This window comes from Suncus etruscus, chromosome 1, assembly GCF_024139225.1.
Source record: "Suncus etruscus isolate mSunEtr1 chromosome 1, mSunEtr1.pri.cur, whole genome shotgun sequence".
In the NCBI taxonomy this organism is placed as follows: domain Eukaryota; kingdom Metazoa; phylum Chordata; class Mammalia; order Eulipotyphla; family Soricidae; genus Suncus; species Suncus etruscus.
This window is the reverse complement of record NC_064848.1, coordinates 101,429,676-101,450,227: the sequence shown is the minus strand read 5'-3', so window position 1 is coordinate 101,450,227 and position 20,552 is coordinate 101,429,676. Positions and strand designations below refer to the sequence as shown.

At 40.9% G+C, this 20,552-nt stretch overlaps 2 protein-coding genes across 2 annotated transcripts in view; one reads left to right on the top strand and one right to left on the bottom strand.

Moving 5' to 3' along the window:
* The window catches only part of SLC25A40 (solute carrier family 25 member 40), a 38,183-nt gene extending 30,547 nt beyond the window's left edge, over positions 1–7,636 (bottom strand). The window contains exon 1 of the mRNA XM_049769093.1: positions 7,616–7,636. The gene's annotated coding sequence lies outside the window, so the exon portion shown is untranslated. The remainder of the gene's footprint in view (positions 1–7,615) is intronic.
* Positions 7,637–8,094: 458 nt separating this feature from the next.
* Positions 8,095–20,552, top strand: part of DBF4 (DBF4 zinc finger) — a 29,591-nt gene continuing 17,133 nt past the window's right edge. Inside the window, exons 1-6 of the mRNA XM_049769263.1 lie at positions 8,095–8,189; positions 9,616–9,788; positions 16,548–16,727; positions 19,126–19,176; positions 19,615–19,684; positions 19,868–19,944. Coding sequence (XP_049625220.1) covers positions 8,144–8,189; positions 9,616–9,788; positions 16,548–16,727; positions 19,126–19,176; positions 19,615–19,684; positions 19,868–19,944 — 597 coding nt within the window. The 5' untranslated portion in view covers positions 8,095–8,143. The remainder of the gene's footprint in view (positions 8,190–9,615; positions 9,789–16,547; positions 16,728–19,125; positions 19,177–19,614; positions 19,685–19,867; positions 19,945–20,552) is intronic.

Sequence of the window (20,552 nt, the reverse complement as noted above, 5' to 3'; positions counted from 1 at the left end):
AAATGGGTCATTTTTGCAGTCAGGTTTTTTTTTTTTTTTGTGGTATAAAAATAATGCTCACATTTACAAAGTGCGAATATTTTTCTAGTTAACAGAAGCATTATCCGTATACATTGTTTGATTTACAAAACAGTTCACCCAGCTAGGCAGACCTGATGAACAGATCTATATTAAGTACAAGTTCAGAGTTAAAAAAGAGAAGGTTAATTTTAACATCTCAAAGCAATCCCTGTCCAGCTAGCCTCAGATGTAAATTAGGGGATTTAGGGAGAGGTTTTATGGTACAAGGGGCAAATGAAGGAGACAAGCTATATCTAAAAGGGATGCAATTCTTTTCCTGGTAAAAGTTCAATAGCCCAAAGCTACATCCTGTCCAAACCTTTTTGATGTTAATTCTGATGTAAAAATTAGTTAAGAAGTACTCAAGATCCTTTAGAAATGTCCTAAAAGCAGAAACTGTAAGGACATTTTAAAAACAAAGAGGAAAGAAGCTGTTTTAAGTGTCTTTTGGTGCTGAGCTTTCCAAGTAAAGAGAAATTTAATCAAGGCTATATTTTTGTTTTTGTTTTTGAGTCACACCCAGCAGCAATCAGGGATTACTCCTGGCTCCAAGCTCAGAAATCATTCATGGCAGGTTTGGGGGACCATCTGGGATGCAGGGATTCAAACCAATGACCTTCTGCATGAAAGGCAAAAGCCTTACCTCCATGCTATCTCTCCGGCCCCTCAAGGCTATATTTATCTGTAAAAATTCTTATGTTGGAAGTAAAAGTTTCAACTATATACACACTTAATACAGCAGAAGGGAGATTCATATTTAGGCCAATTAAATAATTGTTGCTAAGAATGCAGAATGTCAGCTTCACGAACAGAAATCTGGATCAGCCATCCACACTGAGGGAAAACTTTCCAGTGAGCCTTCTGATGAAATTTCTCTTTTCACCTTCACTTTGCACAGTCATCCATGCTGAGGAAAGGCTTCTCAGTGGACCTTCTGACTATTAGAAATCTACCAGGGAAGACCCTACTGCTGCTCTGACATCGATTTACTCAAAAGAGTCTTCCCTTAACACTGAGAAGATTTAAACAGCAACAACGACCTGCGTACTGGACAGGGCTTTCTGCATTGCCCTTTAATTCTAAGTTGAAATTAGACGCCGCTCTGCACCATCCTGACTTCAATGTAAGATATACAGATTCCAGGACCTTCAATACAGAAACAGGATACCAACAACAGAGACTGTGAAAAATATAAATGTATGGGCACTACAGACAATGACCAGGATTGGACAAACTAGTTTGCCTGGAGCCTAGAAATGGTCTTATGTCAGGAAACTTCAGGGGTAAGGTCTCCTTGTACTTAGGCCAAAAGTTTTTCCTTTTCATGACCCCCATACTTTGGTGGGCCCATGCAAACGATAATTGCCACTCTAACATTGTTTATACAGTGCTCCTTTGACTCTAAACCTTTAAGAAACCACTTGTAAAAATATCTGGAACTGCAAAAAAAAAAAATGGTTTATATTAGTGTTAACATATATGCTTTTAGTTAAACTAGCGTTCTGGGGGATAAAGGAGGAAGAAAGGGATATATGCTTAGGAACAGGGATGAAGGGAGGACAACACTGGGGATGATGATATTCCCCTGATTCAATGTTAAGATGTACCTAAAATACTACTGTGAAAGATATGTAAGTCATTATGATAAAAACATTGTGTTTTATTTAGAAATGTTCTTTGATTTATATGTATTATTATATTAATTATATGTTATACTATGTTATGTTACTATATCATGTTATGTCAGTTTACCTCAATATGTTAATCAATTTTGTCTCTTGAATAAATTCTTACAATAAAAAAAAAAAAGAACAAGAAACATCGCTATCACTTTTCAGAAATGTTGGCCAGCCATCGCATTGAGGAAAGGCTTCTCAATGGGCCCTTTGGTGAAACATTTATTGGGTTGTTGTGGCAATATATAAAGAATACCTCCTCCTTCACCAGTGCAGCAACATTCCCATCTCCAATGCCCCCATCTCACTCCTCTCCCACCCCTTGCCTGTATTCAAGACAGGTATTCTATTTCTCTCATTCACTACCATTGTCATGGTAGTTGTCAGTGTAGTTATTTGTCTAACTGCACTTACCGCTCTTTGTGGTAAGATTCTTATCATGGGCTGAACCTTCCAGCCCTCATCTCTATTGTCTCTGTGTATTATTACAATAAAAACTTTTATTTTGTCTTAAAACCCATAGATGAGTGACTGTATGAGTGACCCATAGACTATTCTGTCTCTGTCTGTCTGTCTCTCTCTCTCCCCCTCTGACTTATTTCACTCAGCATAATAGTTTCCATGTCCATCCATGTATAAGAAAATTTCATGACTCCATCTCTCCTGATGTTTGCATCGTATTCCATTGTGTATATATGTTGTGTATGTGCATATTGTAAATATTTTAGAGGATTATTATGTTACTGACCTTACCCTGATCTGATGATTGTGCCCTACCCTAGGGTGTGACCTGGCATTCTGCCCCCACCCTAGGGTGGTACCTGATTCTGCTTCCACCATTGGATGGTATCTGATCCCACCATTGGGTGGTACCTGATTCTGGGGGATAAAAACAAGGGTCTGTGGAAGGCGAGAGGCTTTTTGACTGGAACTTATGCTGAGTTTTTGGACTTCAGTCTTGTCCACCGGATAAAGCTAATATTTCCACAAGCCTGACTGTCTGCAAGCTGTTTACCCGCCGTTTCACCTCAGAACCGTCGGCTGGATAGGATGGCAGACGCATGCTCCTAGCTGGAGGGGAAAGACCTCATCTTCCATCCCTCCATCAGTCAACCCCATCAAGGGCTGACTTGCAACATATATGCATCACAGTTTCTTTAGCCACTCATCTGTTGTTGAACATCTGGGTTGTTTCCAGATTCTAGCTATTGTAAATAGCGCTGCAATGATTATAGTGTGCAGAAGGCCTTTTTGTGTTGTTTTATTGTGTTATTAGGGCATTTCCCTAGGGGTAATATAGCTGGATTATATGGGAGCTCAATTTCCCAGTGTTTTTAGGAATCTCTGTATTATTTTCCACAAAGGCTGAACTAGACAGCATTCCACCATCAGTGAATGAGAGTTCCTTTCTCCTCACATCCCCTTCAGCACAGGTTGTTCTTGTTCTTTGTGATGGGTGCCAGTCTCTGTGGCATGAGAAGGTACCTCATTGTTTTATTTGCATCTCCATGATGATTGATGATGTTGAGCAGTTTTTCATGTGTCTTTTGGCCATTTGTATTTATTTTTTGAGGAACTGTCTGTTTATTTCTTCTCTCAATTTTTTTTTATCACATCACATCACATCACTTTTCACTTTGTAGTCCATCCTTTTGTTTTGTTTTTATTCTGGAGCCATGTCCAGCAGCACTCAGGGCTTATTTCTGGTGGAATTAGGGGTTCCAGAAATTGAATCTGGGCTGTCTTCAGTTTTATCCTACTTATGTTTAGCTGGTAGGAAAACATAACATCAGAAAAACTTGAGGTTTTTTTTGTTTGTTTGTTTTTGTTTTTGTGCAATACCTAGCAAGGATTAATCCCAGTTCAGAGCTTCAGGGTCACTCCTGGCAGTGTTCAGGGTTTTCAGGGAACATTGTAAAGCCCAACAAAGCCCAGATTTTTTGATGCAAAGCATGCACTCTAGCCAACTGGGCTCTCTCTATCTGTCCCCAATAGTGTATTAAAGCCTCTATGATAGAGAGGCTCTTACTCAAAGAGTATTTCTTAACTGTTTTCTGACCATGGCTCACTTCTGTACTAGTTTCCTTCCTATTTGCTCTTCCTATTTGCTAGCCCTATGGGCCATCATGAGAGTCTATAGGGGTCATGTGCCCCTAGTTGAGAAATGTTGTCCTAAAATGTGCAAAAATTAACAAAAAAAAAATAACCCAGAACACAATTAAGGAAATAATATAAAATAGCTGGCAAACAACTCTAAAAAGAATACTCCTGAAGGTACCAAGGAGCAGGGAATAAAATTTAAATCTAAGCTAGCCTGGTTTATGAATAAGAAAAAGGAACTACTGCCAGCTACTTAGCCATTTAGGAAGGCTTAAATAAAAGAAAAAAAAGAGAAAAATGGCAAGTAAAATATTAGAAAAGAATAAGAAAGTCCCTTTACCTATTTCTAGAATTAAACATTTGGATTTAGATATAAGTCAGTAATACTATAAAACAGATTAAGCATCATTTAATCATCACAAAAACTCAGGAAGTAGATTTAGCAGATATTATTTTGTATCATAGAAATGTTAATATTTATCCAAGGTCAGAGAACCACTTACGGAGAGAGCCAAAAGTGAATGGAAATAAGTTTTCCTAACTCATAGCCAAATATTGTTCTTCAGACAATGATTTTGCACAACACTCTTCAGTTCTGGTTAACAGAACTCTTAAATCAAATTTCTCAGAAAAATAAACTTGCCCTCATTCATTTCTTCTTCTTTTTTTTTTTTTTTTGGTAGTTTTTGGGTCACACCCGGCAGTGCTCAGGGGTTACTCCTGGCTTCATGCTCAGAAATTGCTCCTGGCAGGCACGGGGGACCATATGGGACGCTGGGATTCGAACCGATGACCTCCTGCATGAAAGGCAAACGCCTTACCTCCATGCTATCTCTCCAGCCCCTCATTTCTTCTTAAATATATATGTATGTTCATCTGAAGAACTGTTCAAGGGAAATACTATAACATAAAATATTTCTTTTTTTGTTTGTTTCACAGTAGGTGGTGCTCAGAGGTTATTCCAGGCTCGGTATTCAGGAATCACTTCTGACTGGTTTGGTGGATCATATGGGATGCCAGGTATTGAACACGTGTTTGCCACATTCAAGCCAAACACTTACCCACTGTGCTACTGTTCTGGTCCCTTAAAGCATATCTTAATAAGTAACTTAAACCCTATAATAAATAACTTAAACCTGATGACTGACATGATAGGTCAGGTGGTTTCTGTACTTATTGGGTATAGATGATCACTGTTTTTCTTCAAAAGATAACTATAAGATTTGTATTTCAATAACAATATTTAAAAGTTAAGCTTGGGTTACAGATTATAAAATTATTAACACTATCGAGGTAAAACAGACTTTTTGCTTTTTCATTACTTGGCATTATCACCTACAATGCAGCCATGGGTGTGTCTACACTGTGCAAATATATTACCGTCCTTTTTCACAACAGTTAATAAGGAAAATAACATTTCACCAGGACACAGAATGAGCTTCCTTTTTATCCTAATAGAAACATGCTTTACTTTTCTTTTTTCTTGTACCTATTGTTGTTGCTGTTGTTATTATTATTATTATCATCATTATATTTTGGGACAATTCTTGGATGTGCTCAAGGTTTACATGTGGGAGTAAATACATGTGTTTCTGGAGACTAACCTGGATCCTCTGTATGCAGGGCATGTCTCTGGCCCTTATTCCTTATCAAGACCAAATCTTGCTTCCTTATCACTCTAATTCTTTACAGTGACAGACAAGTTTTCCCCAATAAGGGAAAACATGACTCTGTGTGTGTGTGGGGGAGTTCCCAGGGATCCAGGCTTTGGGGCAGAGCTAAGGAGTGGCAATAATACTAAAGCCTATTTTCTAAGTGTTAACTCTTTTGAACTTTTTTGGAAAAGAATGGCTAAAACAGTTTATCAGAATAACAGCACTTATTGAGCTTCCTGCTGCTTGGTACTGATTGAATTAAACATGTTTGAAGTTCAAACATGTTTCATTTAATCCTCATAATATCTGAGAAGTGCTTTCACAGACGTAATTTAATGCTAAAATCTACCCAAAGCCATCAAATGGAACTTGCTTAATACCAAAGTCTGTGCTGGGACTTTACAACAGTTTCTCAACCTGTAACCCCCCCTTTTCAATCTTGTTTCCTTGCTGTTCCTCCATCCCACCTGTTAAGTCATCCCTACTCTCGTACTGGTGGCCAACTGGAAGATTCAAGGAGAACAGGGACCATAAGGCTCCCAGATGAGAAGTGGCAATGCTATCCTATAAGTTTTGTTCCAAGTTATGTTCCTACCTTGGTGGCATTTTCTACATCTCTTTCACTGTTTCACACTCAGCTACTCATCAGTATCTCTCTTCACAAGGTGCCCTGGGCAACCTTACTTCTTACCATGACTTTACATCTTCCATTTATGTTTAACATAGTATTTACATTAAAAAAAAAGCCTTCATGCTCTTTCTATAACTCACCTTTTGAAAATAAATTGTTCTTCCCAAATATAAATGAAATTCTTGAATAACCTGTTCACACTACCTCTCCTACATCAAAGGATCCTTCTAATGCATACTTCTGAGAACCAGTGATGGATGAATTAATTTGTATCCTGTCTCTCAATTTAATCTTTCTCCCTTCTCCACACCTCCCCCGATGTTTCCAAATATCATCCAACAGATACACCCAAAAAGGAGCTTTCAACATATAGTCATCGACACTAATACACAACACTCATTTTCCATAGCAAACAAATGTCAACTATTTGTTTGTGTTCTTTTCCTTCATTCTAAAAGCATAAAGGATAAAAAGCACAATTAATGGGGCCGGAGAAATAGCATGGAGATAGGGCATTTGCCTTGCATTCAGAAGGACGGTGGTTCGTATCCCGGCAACCCATATAGTGCCCTGAACCTGCCATGAGCGATTTCTAAGCGTGGAGCCAGAAGTAACCCCTGAGCACTGCCGGTTGTGACCCAAAAACCAAAAAAAAAAAAAAAAGCACAATTAATCTTCCTTTAATGTCTACAAAATAAACACAAAAAGAGCAATTTGGAAGAAAAAAAAGAGCAATTTGGGGGAAAGAGCTTCCTTAGAAACAATATTTTCCTTACCGAAACCCCCCCCACAAAATAATCCATAATGAAATAATCTTATTAATAGTCTTGTTTTCATTTTTTTCAGATTTAAAAAATGAGAGAAGCTGGAGAGATGAGACAGTACTCTATGAGCAGGAGGGCGTGCTTTGCGCATAAGAGAAGTGGCTTCAATGCCCAGCATTGCGTGCACCTGAGCACCTGCCCTCTACGTATTGGTCCCACCACCCGCGCCAACCAATAAGGAAAAGAAAACCCGACCCAAAGAAAGAATAGACAGCGATTTAACTACATTTTGCAGCCGGTGAAGTAGCTGCTCAGCCTCAAAGCCGTGCATGCCTAAGACAGCGAAGGAGCCACTGTGACTGCGGAAATAAACTTACACAGAGTTGAGCAGACGACTGGAGCATGCAGTCAGTCAACAAACAGCCCCGCGCAGGGTCCACGCCAAAGGGCGCTCACGGGACTCCCAACCCAGCCTGTCTGCCAACCCACGCCTCTCTCTCCCCCGAGGGCCTGGGCGGCCGGGCTCCGGGTGGCAGGGCCGGGCCGTGGCAGGTGCATGCGTGTATGGGGGGGGGGGGGGCCTACGCTGCCTAAACCAGGGAGGTGCAGAGCAACCACTCGCGGCCCAGCCGGGCCAGAAGCTAAGCCCAGGCTGCACAGCGCAGTCAGTCCCCGGGTCCTCCACCTCTGGGTCTGGGTCCGCAGTGCCCGGGTATGGCGAGTGAGTACCTGAGGACGCCGGTGGGGACGGGTCTCCGGAGCAAAGCGCATCCGCTAGGTTGCGCCGGGACGCGAGGTGTCCGCGACGGCGCAGGATCGCCACGCGCCAGGCGGCGCGCCGAGGGGACCCGCAGCGGTGGAGGACATGCCGGGGGGAGGGGCGGGGCGGGGCGGGGACCCGGAGGGCCCGGGCGGGGCGCCGGGAGGCGGGGCGCGAAGGGGCGGGACTCGGAGACCCGAGGGGCGTGGCTCTCGGGAAAGGGGCGGGGCTCCCGGCCGGCGTGAGGCGGCGCACTGGGGCGCCAGGGGGCGGGGCGTACGTCTTGGCGCCGCGGCCGCGTGACGCGTTTTCAAATCTTCAACCGCCGCCGCCTACTCGCTCGTTCGGCCTCCGCCGCGGTCCCGGAAGCCCAGCGAGGGCCCGTCTGCAGTTGGGACGCTCAGGGCCCTCCGCGGAAGCTCGAAGCCAGGCCGGACCCTCGCTGGGCCTGCGGGAATCCCCCTCAGAGCCCAGCATGTAGGGGCCTGGCGGCTGCCATGAACGCCGGCGCCATGAGGATCCCCAGCAGAGGCTCTTTGCAGGGTACGACGCCCGCCCGCCCGCCTCCGCCTCGCGCCCGCAGCCCCTTCAGGGCCCGCGGGGAGTCGGGGAGGCTCCTCGGTTGTCCCGCGCAGCCCCGCGCCTTTCTTCTCGCTCTCGCCGTCGCTCTCCCTCCGTGCCGCCGCCTCAGGCCCGAGGAAGGGGCCGTTGGGCCTCGCGTCCTTCCCGGGCCCGGCCGCGACCCCGACCCCCGGCTGCCTCTGCCTGTCGGCGCAAAGGCGGACAACAATGCGCGGCTCGGGCTCGTGGAGCCGCAGCTGGACGGGCCGGGGCCTCTCTGCCGGCCGAGGCGGGGGAAGGATTCGGCTTCCCGACACGCGTCGCCGAGGTCGTGTAGAAAGAAAGACAGCCCCCCCCCAAAAAAAAGCCACTTTGTATTTCCCACCGCCGCCCCGCGTTGCTGCTGGCTGAGCACAACTCCCGCCGCCGCAGCTTCTCTGCTTTTTCAATTGTAGCGCGTCCGAGTGTGTTGTTTGTTGTACACACCTCGCCTGTGTAAATGTCTGATTCTTAGTCACATCGGTTTAGAGAAAATACCGCGGTACTTGGGCACAATTCCAAGACCGATGTGGGTCTCTGTCTGTCTCTCTGAGCTCGGCAGGAAATGAGGGGATTTTCAGGGTTTGGTTTTTTTCTTTAGAGGCAACTGATCCAACAGTTGCTAGATGATCCCGGTAAGTATGGGTTCTTACATTGTTGCTAAAGACATTTTCATCCCCCGTTTTGAGCGTGCCACCGATTTGGCAAGCGTTCGACACATTGTTAAGTGTGGACGGAGGGGATTCGTTGTTCTTGATTGGCTGTGGAATAGCATGATTTTAAAGCACAGGTCTCAAAATCCAGAGGACCATTTTGCTTTAGTAAGAGTGTGCCCTAAGAAAGATTTGGATCTTGATTTAAATGCTAATGTCTGAGTTTTGGTGAGATTCTCATCTCTGGTGATTATAGTGCAAAGAATTTCTATTGTGGGGGGGAGGGGACCAGAAAGTTATTTCACGGGTTAAGGCATTTGAATCCAAGCCAACCCAGGCTGGATCCCCATAATCTCATGGTCCCCGGAGCACCTTCAGGAGTAATTCCTGGGCACAACCTGGAGTAAGCCATGAGAATCACTGCGTGTAGTTCTAAAACTGAAGCACTTATATATATGTATATATACATATATATGTATACACACATATATAGGGTTTTCAGACACCTAGTGGTGCTCAGAGCTTACTCTTGATATTTTGCTCAGGAATTGCTCCTAAAGGTGTTCAGGTGACCATGTGCTGCTGGGGATGGAACCTGGGTCCCTGAATGCGAGGCAAGCCGCTGAACTCCTTCACTCTCTCTTTGACCCTATAAAGAACTACTTTAAAATGGAAAAATTCTGCATAAAAGATCTGACTCTAAACTTCTTATACAGCAGGTGGAATCCAAGTCAAAAATGAAAAAAACAGATCATCTTTGAAATCTCTGAAAACTGATAAGCCAGAAAAACCCAAACATAAGCCACTTTGGGGAAAAGTATTTTACATTGATGTACCTTCTGTTGCCTTATCAGAAAAACTTCAAAAGGACATTAAGGATCTGGGAGGGGTAAGTCAAAATCAAACATTTATGACAACATGAGAAAATGTTATAACTAGTACAGTAGCTTTCAGTTGAAGAATGTAGATAGTACATGTAGATAAAATTTTACTCTAATTGTAGGCTTCACAAATTTAAGGTGTAAGAAGGTTGAAAAGATTATTTTTTAGAATATGTAATTAAAAATTTTCATATTAGAAACCTTCAGATGTACGCAGCAAGATGTACATTTTTATCAGCTTTTCATAACCCTTTTGTTTCAGCTTTTGGTAGCATGATCATCGATTTTCTGAGCTTAGTAAATCTAATGTAAAATTCACAGCAGAGAGTAAAAATATCTTCTCTAGTAGAGCAGCTGGTTTTTCTTCTCATTGTAATATGAGATATTCTTTACATAAAAGGTACTCTTTTTTTTTTTTGGTTTTTGGGCCACACCCTGTGACACTCAGGGGTTACTCCTGGCTATGCGCTCAGAAGTTGCTCCTGGCTTCTTGGGGGACCATATGGGATGCCGGGGGATCGAACCGCGGTCCCTCCTAGGCCAGCGCAGGCAAGGCAGGCACCTTACCTCCAGCGCCACCGCCCGGCCCCACATAAAAGGTACTCTTATTGGGCCCAGAGAGATAGCACAGCTGCTTGCCTTGCAAGCAGCCGATTCAGGACCAAAGGTGGTTGGTTCGAATCCCGGTGTCCCATATGGTCCCCTGTGCCTGCCAGGAGCTATTTCTGAGCAGACAGCCAGGAGTAACCCCTGAGCATCGCCGGGTGTGGCCCAAAAACAAACAAACAAACAAAAAAACAAAAACAAAAAAAAAGGTACTCTTATTATGATTATTGGAGAGCAACATAAATTTGTTTGAGCTTGCTTAATTTATGCAGGACAAAAGAACAATAGCTGCTTTTGAGCTACAGAGTCAAAATTTGATTCCAAAAGGTTTAATTTCAGAAGGGAATCACTTTGGATTAAAAAATGGAAGAACTGGAGCTGGAGAGATAGCATGGAGATGGGGCATTTGCCTTCCATGCAGAAGGATTGTGGTTTAAATCACGGCATCCCATATGGTCCCCGGAGTCTGCCAGGAGTGATTTCTGAGTACTGCCTGATGTGACCCAAAAACCAAAAACCAAAAAAAAAAAAAAGAAAGAACTGGGGCCAGAGCTATAGTATAGTGAGTGCCTTGCACGCAGCCTGCTTGGATTTGATGCCTGGCATCCAGGCTAGGGTAACCATAGCCTATCAGGATTAATTTCTGAATGCAGAGGTGCAGAGCCTGGAGTATGTCTTGAGCATTGCCAGATGCAAAACAAAAATATGGGAAAACTTTTCTTCCTTATATAATGAGTAAATGATTAAGAATTTAGAATATTGATCTAAAATTATTATTTTGCTTGTTTGTTTTGTTTTTGTTTTTTGGATTATACTTGGTGACTGTCTTACTCATAGCTCTGTACTCAGAAATCTCTCCTGGCAGGCTCAGGGGACCATATGGGATGCCAGAAATCAAGCCTCGGTCCATTCTGCAAGCAAGGCAAAACGCTTTACCTTTGTGCTATCGCTCTGGCCCCATGATCTAGGTTATGGTTAAGGCAGGTAAATTTTAGCAAGTGAAGTTTAGAATTGTATTTAGTTAATAATTGTTCTGCTATTTCCTTTTTTTTTCTTCTCTTTTTTTTTTTTTTTTTTTTTTTTTTGATTTTTGGGCCACACCCAGCGTTGCTCAGGGGTTACTCCTGGCTGTCTGCTCAGAAATAGCTCCTGGCAGGCACGGGGGACCATATGGGACACCGGGATTCGAACCAACCACCTTTGGTCCTGGTTCGGCTACTTGCAAGGCAAACACCGCTGTGCTATCTCTCCGGGCCCTGTTCTGCTATTTTCTATACTTCGAGAGTCAGGGTAATATCATGGTAAAATCATATCAAGTACTGTCTTTCTAAAATAGATATTTGCAGAATATAAAAATTCTCAGAATTGTTTTTTATATATCTATTTTTTTAAAGGCTATTTTTTTGGTCTTTTTGTTTGTTTTTGTTTTGGGGCAATACCCGGTGACCCTCACAGGTTACTTAATTGCTCCTGGCTTGGGAGACTATATGGAATGTCCTAGGCTCCTTAGCGCTTGTGCCATCGCTCTGGCTCTTTATTTTCTTAAAATAAAACATGTTTGATGTAGCGGCATGTCATCATGGCCATGGGACTGTATTTCAATAAAATAAATCTATAGGCATGCTGCCATATTGACTCCACTATCAAGATTGTCTCAGTGAGTTATGGAGCATAGATACTAAGGAAAATCCCTTTATTTCAGGGGCATGAGAGATAGATAATAGATAAGTCAGGAGGTAAGGAATATGATCAATCCTGGTTTGAATATCTGGCACCACATGTCTCCCAAGCACCTCCAAGCAGAAGTCACCTCTGAGCATCCCAGATGTGATCCACAAACAAAAGACCTTTTTATTTATTATTTATTTTTTTGTTTGCTTTTGGGTCACACCCCGAAGCACTCAGGAGTTACTCCTGGCTCTGTGCTCAGAAGTCGCTCCTGGCAGGCTTGGGGAACCATATGGGATGCTGGGATTCGAATCGGGGTCCATCCTGTGTTGGCCATGTGCAAGGCAAATAAATGCCTTACTGCTGAGGTGCTATTTTTCCTGCCCCAAAAGACCTATTTTAGAAATGAAGTACTTTTAAGCTTGCAAAAAAGTAACTGAGCCTTGAGTATTACCTAATTTCCAGACTGAAATGCTACTTCTGTTTATCTAACAATTACTTCACTACAAAGTAGGTATCTGATACAAGTTTGCAACATTTTTTAAAATATGTTGAGTTTGTTGTTAGTTTGTTTTGGAGTCACACCAGGTGGCACTCAGGGGTTACTCCTAGCTCTCTGCTCAGAAATCGCTCCTGGCAGGCAGGGGGTGGGGGCACCATAAGGGATGCCAGGATTCAAACCACCATCCATCCTGGTTCTGTTGCCTGCAAGGCAAATGCCCTACCACTGTGCTATCTCTCAGGCCCCACTCTAGCATTTTTAAACTTATTCTTTAACTCTGTGGAATTGTGAAAAATGTTATATTTTCAATTTTTTTGTTTTTGGAACACACATGGCTATGCTCAGGGCTTACTGCTTGCTCTGTGCTCAGGGAAAGTATGGGATGCTAAAGATTGAACCAGGTTGTCTATATGTAAGATAAACATCCTTGTTATTGTACTATTGCTCAGGTTCAATAGTAAATTGTAAATGCATGACTAAAAATTAATTTAAAGTCAACTGCAGAATTAATCCTAGTTGTTTCTGTCAATGCTTATTTATGTTGCATTTCTTGGACAGAAAGTCACAGTGTAAAATGTTTTATAATCTATGCCATTGATAATTGTTGACATTTATAGTTAATAAACAACAAGTGTCTATGAACCCTTTTCTAGTCTATATAGCTTTGCCTTAAATAAGAGTTGTATATGGATAATGGTGCACAGGGTGCATATGAGTGTTGTGGATGAAGGTGGGTCGACTGTGGGTCAGTCATATGCAAGGCAAATCCCTACGTGTTGTATTATCTCTCCAGCCCTCCTACACTTTAAACAATTTTTGACCCTATACCATTCTATCATTAACAAATGATTTTGTTAGGAAATTCTATTTTTTCAGCAACTGTAAAGGAAATTTACACTTTGGATACTGTATTTCAAAGTTAAGAGATTTTAATATATATTCATTATAAGGGCTGAAATTAATAATTAAGATTTTGGGTTTTTTCTTATTAAGTTTCAAATAATTACCTCTTTTGCCTTACCGCTGCGCCAGTACTCTGGCCCTACATCATGTAGATGTTTTAATTCTAGTTTTCTTGAAAAACGAGCCAGAGAGAATGGCAGATGGGTAAGATGTTTACCTTACCTGAGGCCTGAGTGCAGAGTCAGGAGTAAGACCTGGCACCACTAGGTGTGGCCCCAAAACAAAAAAAAAATTCTGCTGGTGTATCTTTTTTTTTTTTTGATTTTTGGGCCACACCCGTTTGACCCTCAGGGGTTACTCCTGGCAATGTGCTCAGAAATCGCCCCTGGCTTGGGGGGACCATATGGGACGCCGGGGGATCGAACCTCGGTTTGTTCCTTGGCTAGCGCTTGTAAGGCAGACACCTTACCTCTAGCGCCACCTTCCCGGCCCCCTGCTGGTGTATCTTATATTCTAGGTGCTTAAGATGAGTACTTAAGATACAGTAAGAACTCTGTTTCAGTTGGGCTTCCATTTTCAGATGGGAAAATGAGACAGTCTGTGTAGCCCTTGTCAACATTTTTCTGTTTTTGTTTTTGGTTTTTGATTATGGGTCACACCTGGCAGCACTTGAACTATTCCTGGCTCTCTGCTCAGAAATTGCTCCTGGCAGGCTTGGGGGACCATATGGGATGCCGGGGTCCTTCTGCATGCAAGGCAAATGTCCTGCCTCCATGCTATCTTTCTGGCCCCACCTTGTCAACATTTTGAGGAGAATCATTTAGAAATTGCATTAGAATACAGAGAAAGTGCTGGTTAACTCTACATTTAGGAATCATAGCAGAGATAAAGTTTGTGCTGAATTTTGAAAGTGTAAGACTATACCAGGGATGAGCACAATAAATTGATGAATAAGCATATTTAAAATAAATGTCTATGAAGTTTGTCTAGCTGCTAATACTACAGTATGACTTGAACTTGGGGGTTAATTGGAAACAAGGACCAAACAATCTTATTTGGAATCACAGTGAAAGATATTTTTTTAAAATACATATCTTTACCTATTTGCTATCTCTCCGGCCCCTTTATTTAAGAACCATGATTACATACATGTTTGTAGTTGGGCTTCAGTTATATAAATTAAAAAAGAACACACACCCCCTTCACCACTGCAACATTCTCAGCACCAATGCCTTCTATTTCTCTCCTACCCCACCCCTTACCTGCATTCAAGACTGGCATTCTATTTCTCTCACTCAACTGTCATTGTCATGGTAGTTGTCAGTGTAGTCATTTCTCCAACTGAATTCACCACTCTTTGTGGCAAGCTTTATATCTTTGGGTTGGACCTTCTAGCCCTCATCTCTATTGTCTCTACAATTATTACAATAATGTTTTTTACTTTCGGATGTTTTAAGCAACTGTACAAAGTGATAAGATGTAAAAGAAAGAAAAAGGGGGGAGTAGAACAAAGAAATGAGTGTTAAAGATAGAGACCATATGTCTATATGTATATCAATATATATGTGTATTCATGTATGTTACATATTGTACAAGATTGTCAAGAGATAAGTGGTAAAGAAAGACAGCTTTTTCGATCAATATGCTAGAAATCCTGTATATATACTGAACCAATTAATCAAGTTAGATCTTATCAAACATCTTATACTAAGATCAAATAAAAATAGATTGCAGTTTAAACTAAAAAAGTATATGGGAAATCTTCATGACATTGGGTCTGTTCATTTCTTCTTTTTCTTTCTCTCTCTCTTTTTTTTTTTTTTTAGCCTACACTGGTGATGCTCAGGGGTTACTCCTGGCTATGCGCTCAGAAAAAAATTGTTCCTGGATTAGGGGAACCATACGACATACCGGAGGGTCAAACCGCGGTCTGGTTTGTCCTAGGCTAGCATGGTCAAGGCAGACGCTTACCCCTTGCGCCACCGCTCCTGCCCCAGTTTTGTTCATTTCTTGAATGTGACATCCAAAGCATAGTACTGGAAAAAAAGTAATTGGTCTCATTAATATGTATCAATGGAGACATGCAGTCAAAGGTTAAAAGACATCTCTCAGGATAAGAGTACAGAAATTCTCTTAACGCCTTATATATTTAAGGGTTCTCTCCCTCCCATTCATTGGTTTTCCTTTTTTTTTTTGTTGTATTTTTGGGTCACACCCGGCAGCGCTCAGGGGTTTCTCCTGGCTCTATGCTCAGAAGTCACCCCTGGCAGGCACAGGTGACCATATGGGATGCCGGGATTCGAACCACCGTCCTTCTGCATGAAAGGCACTCTTTACCTTACCTCCATGCTATCTCTCCGGCCCCACCATTGATTTTTCTTAAAGGAGGATATTTTACAGTTTTGAGAATTGTCTTCAATATGAAACTTGCTAGCTAGCATGTCTCTATTTAAATTTGAAGAAAATTTAAAAATTATTTGATATTCTAAATATATTTGTAAGTACTCAGTAACTATTTGTATTGAGTTATTGCCATAATAAATGCCATAAATAGCATTTCTATCACTGCAGTAAAGTTCTATTGGCTAATACTGGTTAAAAACATATATTTTAATCAGAATACCTGTGTTCACATTTTGTTACTACTAGTAACCATAAGGAAGTCACTTCTGCTGTATTCTCTAAAATGGGCTTATTTGTAATAGCATTAGTTGTTAATAGTTATTATTAATAGTTATTGTTGTATTGGTTAAGATATATAAAGTTTTAAATTAGTAGCTAGTTTATGCTGCTTGCTGTTACCTTCTTTACTCCATTATACTTTTAGGGAACTTAGTCAGAAAATATGCCCAGGCCAGAGCAATAATAGTACAGCATGTACTATCCCATGTTAAACCCCTCTGATATCCTCTATGATCCCCTTAGCCTGCCAAGAGTAATACTTGAATTCAGAGCCAGGAATAACCTTTGGTATGACTTAAAAAGCAAAAAACAAACACAAAAAACCCCACTGTTTTACAAAGCATCAAAATTATGACATTTTACATTGTCCCCAAGTTTTTTCTTAAATTCTTTCTTTTCCTTATAGAAAGTTGAAGAATTTCTCAGCAAAGATATTAGTTATCTGATTTCAAATAAAAAGGAAGCTAAATTTGCACAAAGTTTGGGACGAATTTCTCCTGTACCAAGTCCAGAGTCTGTATATACTGCAGAAGCAACTTCACCTCATCCTAGCCATGATGGAAGTTCATTCAAATCTCCAGATTCAGTAAGTCTTTTAATAAAAGTTTGGTTTGTGTTGATTTTTCAAGGGTGGACTAGCAGTCAGAATTCACTTGAATAGAACAATATATGCATATATGTAGTTTTTAGTCATTAAGATTGTTATATAGAGGTGTTATATTTGGGGGGGGGGGAGTAAAGCCTGAAGGGTCAGAGCGGTGGCACAGTGGAAGGGTGTTTGCCTTGCATGCAGCTGGCCTAGGGCGAACCGTTGTTCAATCCCCAGGCGTCCCATATGGTCCCCAAGCCAGGAGTGATTTCTGAGTGCATAGCCAGGAGTAACCCCTAAGCATCAATGGTGTAACAAAAAAAACAAACAGAAAAGAGTATTCCTAAGCATTGCCAGCTGTGGCCCAGAGACAAAACAAAAAGTGAAATTTTCTTTTATAGTTCTTGTGCAGTATATTCAGATTTGTCAGATGTATTTTGTTTTGTTTTCAAAGTAAAACTAAAAGTAACAGGTCATTATGTTTTGGGTGTTTTAATTTTTCCATTTCCCTTTACTTTTTATGCTATGCCTAGCAGTGCTCTGTAGTTACTCTGTAAACTTGTGGTCCTGCAGATTGAATCTGCTATCTACACCCAGGGTCTGCTACGTATAAGAAAAGCACCATAACCCTATAATATAAATATATTATGGTATTTAAATTTTATTATCACTATTTTATCTTGTGGGCTTTTTTTTTTTTTTGGTGCCATGCCCAGCTGAATTCCAGGCTTTCTCCTGGTTCCTAGCTTAGCATCATTTATGGTGGGCCTCAAGGGACCAGATAGGGTGCCAGGGACCAAACCCAGGTAGGACACTCAATGCAAGCACATACCCACTGGACTATTTAGTTCCCAGATTGTTTTAAAGAATAAATGAAATTCTTTTGTTGCTTGTTTTCAACCACAAGATTAAGAAATAATAACCTAAAATCAAGTCTATCTTGTCACCTGTTAATTTTGTATGTTTTCAGACTGAATATAATTTCCTTTTTTCAGATTATGAAAGAGACAAAAGAATATTTAGTAAATAAGTGGAAATGTATGTAATCATTTTATTTTGCATAAAATTATGGAACAATGCCATGTTTTGTTTTTCTTTTAAATATTGATTGCTTGTTTTCAAGTGTGATAAAAGGCAAAAGTGGTAGTTGCAGGCTACTATTTGAACAGCAGAATATAAACTTTATGCTATCTGGCCCTTTATGTTTGCCAATTCCTGTCTAGGATTACAGGCCTATTCCTTCCATTCTACTTCCTTTTTTTTTTTTTTTTTGGGCCACACCCGGCATTGCTCAAGGGTCACTCCTGGCTGTCTGCTCAGAAATAGCTCCTGGCAGGCACCGGGGGACCATATGGGACACCGGGATTCGAATCAACCACCTTTGGTCCTGGATCATGTCGGATGCTGGGAATCAAACCAGAGTCCTTATGGGTTGGCCACATGCAAGGCAAATGCCCTACCACTGTGCTATCTCTCAGTCCCCTAGAGTTGTGTTTTTAAGATGAGATGTTCACGTAAAATTTTATAGAATATTTAACTCACTATTTACATTTTTTCAGTTTAATGAGATGCTAAAATATGAGTTTAAGATTTTTAAATGGATTTCAGAGAAACCTCTTATTTTTTTGGGGGGTGGTGGTAGTGGTGGCACACCCTGTGACGCTCAGTGGTTACTCCTGGCTATGTGTTCAGAAATCGCTCAGGACCTTATGGGACACAGGGGATCGAACCATGGTCTGTCCTAGGTCAGTGCATGCAAGGCAAACGCCCTACCGCTTGCACTACGCTCCAGCTTCACCTAACTCATTTTTAAGGTTGAATAGATTTTAAAGTTCAATATAATTTATGATCTTGAGAATCCAGAAAGATAGCTTAACAACAGAACACAGGCATGTGAGAACACAAGAAGAATCTCTGGCACTGCATATTATCATTGTCATCTTCATCTATTCATTCATCTCACCCCACACACAGGAAATAGCCCTGAGCAGAACCTAGTGTGGTACAAAAATAAAAATGACCTTGAATCTTTTTTTGGTTTTTGGTTTTTGGGCCACACCCGGCGGTGCTCAGGGGTTACTCCTGGCTGTCTGCTCAGAAATAGCTCCTGGCAGGCACGGGGGACCATATGGGACACCGGGATTCGAACCAACCACCTTTGGTCCTGGATCGGCTGCTTGCAAGGCAAACGCCGCTGTGCTATCTCTCCAGGCCCATGACCTTTAATCTTAATCAGTTTAGTTCTACACATAAAGAAAAACTATAAAGTAAGATGTCTTTAAGAAATCACTTTTTAAATGCTGTTTATATTAAATTTTATTTGTTGACCCAACTAGTAGATTTTCTCTTTTAACTTTGAGGCAATATATGGTAACTTTTCACTTATCTTTTTTAGATGTATTTGAGCAGAGGAAAATTATTAGTTGAAAAGGCTATCAAGGACCATGTAAGTAGGAATGAACTCAGTTTTTATATTCTGGCATTAAAAACTTTAGTTGGAAATAAATACTCTTGAAGTTTCACATTTTTAACAAAATGTACCCTCCTATACTTTGTTTGAATAATTGTCTACTTTTCATGAGGAAATGTCTCCATCTTGTGGCCTTGTAAAATACTGTTGTAGATTCTTGAAATTTGTGACTTTTTGTATTTTTAAAGTAAATGATGTCCTAAAACTAGTAACTTTTGGACACAGCATGCATTCAGTTGTCAAAAATATGGGGCTAGTTTTTGATGTTATAGTCTTTAGAGAGTTGACCTATTTACTCAGAATCTGTTCTGAATAACCAGTTCAGTCATGAAGTTTTAATTTAACTTATCTAAAATTAAAAACAGCATTTTCCTAGCAAACCTATGCAAGTTATTTGTCTTTTTTCTTTAATAGGATTTTATTCCTTCAAATAGTATACTATCAAATGCCTTATCATGGGGAGTAAAAGTACTTCATGTTGACGGTAAGAATTTTATGATCGTTTTTCTGACACGTGTTAAAGTATTCGTTTCTTGTATTCCAACTTTTACATAGAATTCTTTATAAAGACATTTATAAAAGGTATTTCAAAATTTTAATGTCAATTATAAGAAAAAATAATGTTTACAAAGGTAAAACTATTAATCTTAAACTTTCTTTTTAATAGACATTAGATACTACATTGAACAAAAGAAAAAAGACTTATACATACTCAAAAAATCAAGCACTTCTGTTAGAGATGTGGTATGTTATTTTCATTAATTTTCATAGGAATAATGACCAAACTTGGTTTGTTTCTTTAGCTGAAAATATCTTCTAGGGTCCACCTTTATATATTTATTTTTTACTTGATTATTGCTTTCACATCTTAGAATTTGCTCATGGGTGAAAATTTTTTCTTGGATGTTGGTATAGTTGCTATAGCATATACATTATGAGGAAAAACAGTACAATTACTTAGCTGTAAGCAAAGTTCCTAAGTAATGTCTCATTTTAGAACACAAAGAACATTTTTCAACTACTTTCAATGGTAAAGAATACCATGTGTATTTGTATACAGATTGCTTTGAATCTGTATAGTGCTTTGGTTTTTTTGTTTTTGGTTTTTGGGCCACATCCGGCGATGGTCAGGGGTTACTCCTGACTGTCTGCTCAGAAATAGCTCCTGGCAGGCACGGGGGACTATATGGGACACTGGGATTTGAACCAACCACCTTAGGTCCTGGATTGGCTGCTTGCAAGGCAAACACCGCTGTGCTATCTCCCCGGGCCCGGAAGATTGTTATTTTTGACAAAACCATCCTACTGTCCTCTCTAGGCAGCCATTGTAGTTTTCCTTTTTGTATGTCTGC